Raw genomic sequence first — 7,559 nt, forward strand, 5'->3', positions numbered from 1 at the left:
CCAGCAGCTGAGAAGTGACAGAGGCGTACAGTTACTGGAATTGTCGCCACCCGTCCTTCTCCTCCTCCATCGAAAACTTCTCAACGATTCTCGGCACGTTCTCTTCCCCCTCTCACAACTCCTTCCACTTCACCGCCCCCATTCCCTCCTTCTCCTGTCTCCGTTCCTTCTACTCGTCTTATTTCTCCCATCTCCACCGCGCCGGAATCCAATTCCTCAAAAATCGATAACCTCTCCCTCGTCTCCTCCCTGGTTTCACTCTCCGACAAGACCCCTCCCAGTCTCTATCGTTCCTCCTTACTCTCTATCGTTACAACCGAGTCTTCACGAGTATTCGGGTCAGAGATTGTAGTGACATGGTGTATGGCTCATTCAACTCGAATCCTCCCCTCCCCATTCTCGCTTTCTCCTCGAACTCCCACTCCCTCCTCCTCCTCCTCTAGGGCGACTCTCCGAAACTCGGATGATTATTTCCCGAATGAGCCTGATGCCCATCGATGGCATATCTACCTTAAACTCCTTAAACCTCCTCCTCACTCGTCACTTGAACGATTCCTTCGACCCGGATCTCGACATGTATCAAGAATCTCACGCTTTTGGGGCGTTCCATCTCGCATTACGAGGATTCTCTACCGCGAGGATTTGGGCTACGGACGAAATCGAGTCGAAGTCGGAATCGAATGGAGAAGAGCAGGAGGGAGAGGGTAAAAAGCTCGGGGAAGGGGAGTATGGATGGAATCGACTTTTGGGAATCAGTCGGGAAGGAATCAAGGTTATTCAAGCGAGGGTGAAAGCTGGTTGTATACTTTCTAATCAGGCTCTCTCGAGGGAGAGCACGCACCGAGAAGGAGGAGGAAGAGGTGAGGCGTTAAAGATTGGATTAAGCTCGATAGGGGGGAAAGGAGCTACGCTAGGATTCTGGAACTGCCAAGCTTCCGGTTTTGTCGAGGTAAGGATCACGAGGGAAGACATCGCGGACGCGCTGGGAACACGAGAAGGAGAGGAAGAGGAAGAGGGAGATGGTTATTTTCGTCGGAGAAAGTTTCGGTCCCTCTCCCTTTGATCGTTCCACTTCCCCAGCAATCATCACCACCTTCACCTTCTCCTTCTCCTCATCATCTACTGACACTACGCCGACGGAGTTGCAACTTTCATTGGTACAGACGATACTTCCGGAACGAACCGTTCGAATAGCGACGATTATCGAATTGGACGAACTCGAGTCGAGGAAAGGAAGGAAAGTGAAGGTCGGGTGTTTGGGGTTGAGGGATAAATTCGTGGGATCAGAGGCGGTCAAGAAGGTCGAGGTTATTGAGCGAAGAGAAGGGAAAAGGGACAAGCAAAAGAAAGAATCGATCGAGCAAGGATCACTCGCTCCTGCTCCTGCTCCTTCGACGTCGGAATCGGTATCGAGTAGCTTCCCATCTCCTCCTCCATCGTCGTCACATCTCCCTTTCCTCGTCACCTATTTTGCAAATCTCTTCCTCCCTCAAACATCTGTTTCGACCGCTTCCTCGCGACGTCAAACTCCTTCAGCCGATCTCTCCTCGTTCTTCCGCTCGTTCCTTCAACGTCCATTCTCGACATTATCGAACGAGATCCGAGGGATTCTCACATTCGGGATCGCAATGATCGTTTGGGCTTTCAAGACCCGTCAACTTCGAAGAATCGGAGACGAAACAGTGATCGAGTCCTCAACAACGAGAGAACAAGAACAGTCACAGAAGGAAGAGCTCGGAGCCACCTCAACAGAGAAGGAGGACGAACCGCAGTCGACGAGAGCGATAACCCTTCAAATCGAGCTCGAATTCATCTCGCCTCAAGTCGCATTCTACTTCTCTCCAGCGCTCTCATGTCCGAGTGATATCGAATTCAGATTAGATGGAGCCGTTATCGAGGAGGAATACGTCAAAGCGAGGGAAGAGGGAATCGTCGAAGTCGATTTTGAGGGGTTCTGGAGGGAGAATGGGAAGAGGATCAAGCTGGGAAGTAGGAGTTGGATTATTGATGTTACGTATAGAGATCAACCGAGTGGGCGAGCTTAGAAGGGTCAGGAGAAGTCTCGTATCGTCTTTACTCCGTTTTCTCGTTCGTTCCTTCGTTCATTTTCGTTGTCGATTCGATCTCTTGTTACAAAGCATCGTCATTCTATCTACAGTTTCCACGAGAGTAGTTCCCCTTCTAAGGTCGTAATTCAACTCCAGCATTCTTCGAGATCGCAACCATTCTCGCTCCAAACTCGAACGGATCTCGCTGTGACCAATCATCACATTTTCATCAGCTCCTTACTGCCTTCGCCAAAGAAGAAGAAAAGTCATCACTCACCTCAAACGCGACAAACTCATTCCTCTTCTCCTGATCCCGAGTCTGTTGAATCCCAAACATGTCCTCGAAATTCGTCGAGATCCATCCAATCGCTTCTTTCCTAGCAACTTCTCCTCTCGATAAACGTTGAGCCCACGCTGCCTCGAACAAGAGAGTACGAGTTTGCCATTCCTCCGGAAGCTGATTCATCCAAACATGAAAGCAAAACAAAATCAGTTTTCTTCTCCTCGATGCGAAAAATGCGAGAGAGGGAGGGAACTGACACCTAGAGCAATCTTGACTCCAGCTCGATGTAAAACGGTCGTATGCGAGTCCTTTGTCAATGGAGGGCCAGGAAGAGCTCGACGAGCGTCCCAAGACTCTGGGAATGACCGAGGAGGGGAGAGAATGACCCCGATTGAAGAAGACGCAAGTTCATCCGCGACGAGATGGGCTTCTTGCGCTCCTGACCTGTTATACCAGCTCTGCTTCAGTAACTTTTCACAAAGTACAGAAAGAGAGAGAGGAGCTCACAGGATCCAACGCATTTCAGAGTGAGTTTGAGTTTGAGCTCGAGCTTCGATTTCTCGCTTGAGGAGAATCAAACTAGCGATCGTATCCTCCTTGTCGACCTCAATGACGAGCGGTAACTCTCCCTTGACGACACGAGCGAAATAATCGGCCGTCGAAGAAGAAGAAAAAGATGATTCGGCGAGACCTTTGAGGAGAAGTTGCCGAAGTTGAGCGATTTCGGTCGAGATGGAAGGTTCTTGAGAACCTTTGTAGTGGCCTAGAGCGATATGCAGTGCGACTTCCGATCCAATAATCGCTTCCTTCTCGAGAACTACGTACGAAGGATGGTTCTCCCGAATCAACGCCATCTCCTCAGTGATTCGAGCGAGAACCGAAAACGTACTATTCTTCGCACCCGTCCTGAACGCAACACTAACTCCCTTAAAGAACCCATTCTGTCTAGGAGCTGTGATCGCTTTCCCAACTCCGCTCTCTTCCGCCACTACTAGATGTTTCCCTCCGAAACTGAGACCGTCGATCGCACGAATTGCCGGGAGAGCGCGTTGGGAAAGGGAGAGTTCGCCATGAGTGAGGGGATCGAAAACTTTAGCGTCCGAGGTGGATTTCTCCTGATGGAAGAATTATACGGTGAGTTTGACGTTCCCACACCCCACACAGTCAAGGGGACTTGTGTAGAGGTAGAACTCACGGCGACGATGTCGGTTAGACCGAGAGCTGGACCGAAAGCGTAGAAACTCGGAAGGAGACTTCCTCCTTTCAAATCAACGACGGGTCTTCCTCCGGTTTCCACGCTCGGACAGCTCTTTGCGACACACTCGATCTCCCCTCCAACGACGACGACGACTTCATACAGCGCATCCTCCGTATCGACGAGATTGACGAGCTCGGATCCTCCTCCTTCTCGTTTAACGAAAACTTCCTTAACTCCCACGAATTTAACTTGTTCAACCCAATGCTTTCCCCTCGTCGCTTTCCCCTCATAGTCGTACCCATCGTCCTGTTCCTCCCTCGGAAACTTCTTCGCCTCCGGAACCTCCGCACTCTTCGGTCCGTTCCTCCTCTCGATCTCTTCCTCTTTCGGTAGTTCTAGTGCTTGAGGGTTCTCGAGTTGAAGGATCCCATCGATAATTACTTGAGACGGAGTAGCTCCGAGGGAAAGTGGGTGAGAGGACCAGAGGACGAGATCGGCGTCTTTTTGGGGGGAGAGAGTTCCGACTCGATGAGAGAGACCGGCGACGCGGGCGGGGGAGGAAGTGACAGCGGCGAGAGCGAGATGGGCCTGGGTAATCGAAGGATTCTGTGAGCTGAGGAGAGGAATGGAAGGGGAAAGAGGGAGAGGGGAGAGGACTGACAGGAAGTCCGAAATGATGAGCTTGTTGAGCTTCGAACAAGAGATAACGAGAATCGAGAACAGGGTGATCGCTCTTCATGATGACCGTAATGTTATTTTCGCTCAAAATCTTCGGCGCATACTCGCTCCCTCTCCACGCTTCACGTTTATACCTCGCACTGTACGAATCTGATCAACCTCGCACCGCATAGAATGGTGCGCAGAGAACGGACGTACTTGGTAGCGAAAAGAGCGACGGCGGGAGTCTTGGTACCATTTCCAGGCCAAGCTTGTTTTAGGAGCTCCGGGACGAGGTACGCTTCGTGTGCGTGATGGAACTACTTCGGAAGGATTGTCAGTGAGCGTAAAAGGGAAGAGAGAGAGTTTAGGCTTACAGCAGCGATCGGAAATTCGAATTCGTGAGTATGTCGAACGAATTGATCGAGATCGGTCGTTTCTGTAGGGACGATTCGTTCTTCTTCAGTCGCCGATCGGATGGACTGAAGAAAGAGTCGACCCACCGTAGCAATGAGTATTAACCAGTACTTTCCCTCTCAGCACATCAACGAGTGCTTCGAGCTTCAAATCATCCGGGAACGCCGCCTCGTCCTCCCTCAATGCTTGTCCTTTCGAGTGAAATTCGAGTGCTTTGCGACAGAAAGCGTCTTGTTTCCTCTTCAGTTGACGAGCCGAATCGAACGCTGAACGGAAATTCCACGAGTTGTCCATTCGGACTTGATTGTGAACTCGCTTGATGTTCTACCGCTCACGACGACTATCAGTACGCTCGACTGTGGGAAAGGGAAAGTGAGAGGGAGTACTCACCTCGCCGCAAGCCATTTTCATTCGTCTCCAATAAGGTCTCTCTCCTCTCGGTTTCCTTTCCCCATCGGGTCTTCTGACGTCCCAGGGCATTTCGACGACCAGCGAGTCGGGAGTATTTGCTTGAGTCGCTCGGAGTTTGATCATGAATGCTTGACCTGCGCTCATTCAGAGGGTTAGTCGAGAATTCGAAGAGCAGGGAAAGAAGATTGACTCACCTCCGATCGAGTTTGCTGAACCGGGTAGGACGAGTGAAGTCGTCACACCTCCAGATACTGTTCGCTTGAACGCAAGATCGTGCGTATTGATCCCATCGAGAGAACGAAGGTGAGGAAGCTACGAGAAACGAAAACAGAGTCAATTTCTCCTTCCCGACGCGAGAGCAAGTTCGACGCACGGTTGGAGCAGCAACAGAGTTCGTATCATCCGACCCCGAAAGGGAAGGCATCGAATCAACTCCGATATGAGAATGCTGTGAGCGTTCCGAACTTGAATTCGTCAGCTTCTTTTCGTTCACTCATCTGATTCGAAAGGAAGCGCTCACCATATCGACAATACCAGGCGTTACCCAAGCTCCCTTCGCATCGATAATCTTGACATCCACATGTCTGAACGCATCAATCCGAATATTCTCCCCAATTTTCAAGATCATTCCTTTATCGAGTAAAATATCATGATTGTAAAGAATTTCTTTCCCATCTTTCTCCCCAGTCCATACTGTAGCGTTTCTGATTATGATAGGTTGAGTACCCTGCTCATCGACTGACGGGGTCAGCTTCTAAGAGGGGCGCGGAGCAGGATAGGGAGGAAGCGCTCACGGGAACGTAACCATCCGACTGAGTTCGTTCGTAGAAGCTATCAGGTACACCAGGTAACAGATCCAACTCTTCACACCTATCTACGACAGCTTGCCATTCGTTCCTCGCGGTCGAATCTAACGAACCGAGTTTCCTCGTCTCGCTTGCCGGTGCGGAGCCAGTCGAAGTCGGTAAGAATCCATAGTGATCCGATAATCTCCAGAGAGCTATCGCAGCTAGGACGAGACCAAATTGAGCGAGTTTCGATGATGATGAAGATGAGGATTCGGATCGAAGTGGAGAAGCTTGAGAGCGTTTACGGTGAGGATAGGGAGAGCGTTTGTGTTTCTCTTCGTCGTCGGAAGAACTCAGGTGAGGCATCCTCGAAGCTTCGGTGGTTTCGAGGCAGTGAGAGGGAGACAGAAGCGAAACCACGAGGGAACGAACCTTCGACTGGCACCATGAGGTACTTCGCTCTCGGTATGTTACGCTAGCAGGATACGAGAGTGAGACGAAGCAAGCTCTTGACATGGGCAATCTAAACTGAAAGCAAAAAGGAAAAAGTTTCCAAAGAATGAAGATTCCGTTTGCGAAAGAGGTTTCAAGCAATGATAGCGAAGGACTCAGAGCACAGCGACTGGGGAGAACAGAAGAAGAATGTGAGAGGCGAGAGCAATTATTGGCAGTGCAGAAGGATCTACTCGAGGGATCTAGAGGGCACCGAGGATACGTTAGTCAATTCGTTGGGTTCTCGCAGGTGGGAGCTTACGAGAGTCGAGAGAGACGTACAGAAAGCGAGAGGTCATCTTAACGAGAAATGCGGAGTCGACAAAACAGAGGAAGAAGCTCGAGTTTCGATTCTGAAAGTCGCGGGAGTCGGGTTCACTGTAATTGAAGCCGAATTTGGAGTCGACGACCGTCTCAGTGAGTCTTCTCGTTTGAGCTTTCATATCTGAGGAAGCTACTTACAGACTATCCAACGAGATCGCTATCAAAGACCAATTCAATCCGGCGCCTTGCCAATATCCCTCTCAAGCCGGCAATTATCAGATCGTATTCATCATCTCCTTCGGCATCGGCAGGCGGGACAGAGATCTTCTCCACGTTCGCGGTCCATGATTGTTTCACGAGTCGAACAACTCGATTGAGGGAAATGTCCTCTCCGAACCGAATGAATCTCAGACCTTTGAGTAGGGGTCGTTTCGGTTGACGAAGCGCATTGTAGTTGTGGGGGTCCGGGAACAACTCCTCTTCGTAGGCGGATTTGAAAGTTTCCGATTCGAATTCGAAAGTATCGAGGTTTGGTACTTTCGCGAGCGAGTCGAAGAAGCGTTCGAAGCGAGAGGAGGTCGAGGATGGTAGAGGTCCGGGGAAGTCCTCTTCGTGTTCTGAGGCACCAAATTGAAGGGTTTGTAGAAGAGGGAATTGGGAGTAATCGAGATCGAGGAGGACTTCAATATTGAGGCGAAGCTTTCGAAGAGTTGAACAAGAGGCTGTGAGGAGTGGTCGAATCGAATGCGCGAACGCGTAATAATCCATGATGGCGAGTTTTTCGAGTCGAGGAAAGGGAGGAAGGGACGTCGTTTCGCCTTCGACTCCGACAAGTAAAAGGTCCTTCAGATGAGGGAATGTTTCCGCAATCCTTGCGAGCTCCTCATGGTCCAGAAGCTGCATCATCAACTCTTCCAAACCTTGAACGTGCTCGATGCTGTCGAGCAGCAGATCGGGAGTTACCCTCTCATCATCAAACAGTATCTTTTTGACTCCCGGTA

At 50.4% G+C, this 7,559-nt stretch overlaps 3 protein-coding genes across 3 annotated transcripts; 1 reads left to right on the plus strand and 2 right to left on the minus strand.

Moving 5' to 3' along the window:
- Positions 1-463: 463 nt before the first annotated feature.
- Positions 464-2,045, plus strand: JCM6883_000807 (uncharacterized protein; the record flags this gene model as incomplete). Its single annotated transcript, XM_076635439.1, has 2 exons — positions 464-1,022; positions 1,081-2,045. 2 exons carry the CDS (start codon positions 464-466, stop codon positions 2,043-2,045), a joined length of 1,524 nt encoding a protein of 507 aa, XP_076484588.1.
- A 136-nt stretch (positions 2,046-2,181) lies between these two features.
- On the minus strand, positions 2,182-6,168 carry JCM6883_000808 (uncharacterized protein; the record flags this gene model as incomplete). Its single annotated transcript, XM_076635440.1, has 15 exons — positions 2,182-2,253; positions 2,326-2,505; positions 2,589-2,775; positions 2,839-3,148; positions 3,221-3,446; positions 3,527-4,117; positions 4,191-4,347; positions 4,406-4,506; positions 4,564-4,625; positions 4,690-4,927; positions 4,994-5,148; positions 5,209-5,326; positions 5,388-5,462; positions 5,535-5,741; positions 5,809-6,168. 15 exons carry the CDS (start codon positions 6,166-6,168, stop codon positions 2,182-2,184), a joined length of 3,039 nt encoding a protein of 1,012 aa, XP_076484589.1.
- Positions 6,169-6,759: 591 nt separating this feature from the next.
- On the minus strand, positions 6,760-7,326 carry JCM6883_000809 (uncharacterized protein; the record flags this gene model as incomplete). The annotated part of the gene is made up of 1 exon (XM_076635441.1): positions 6,760-7,326. The coding sequence occupies one exon, from the start codon at positions 7,324-7,326 to the stop codon at positions 6,760-6,762; it is 567 nt and encodes a 188-aa protein (XP_076484590.1).
- Between the last annotated feature and the right edge of the window lie 233 nt (positions 7,327-7,559).

This window comes from Sporobolomyces salmoneus, assembly GCF_050403485.1.
Source record: "Sporobolomyces salmoneus JCM6883 DNA, S_salmoneus_JCM6883_v1_ctg101, whole genome shotgun sequence".
In the NCBI taxonomy this organism is placed as follows: Eukaryota; Fungi; Basidiomycota; class Microbotryomycetes; order Sporidiobolales; family Sporidiobolaceae; genus Sporobolomyces; species Sporobolomyces salmoneus.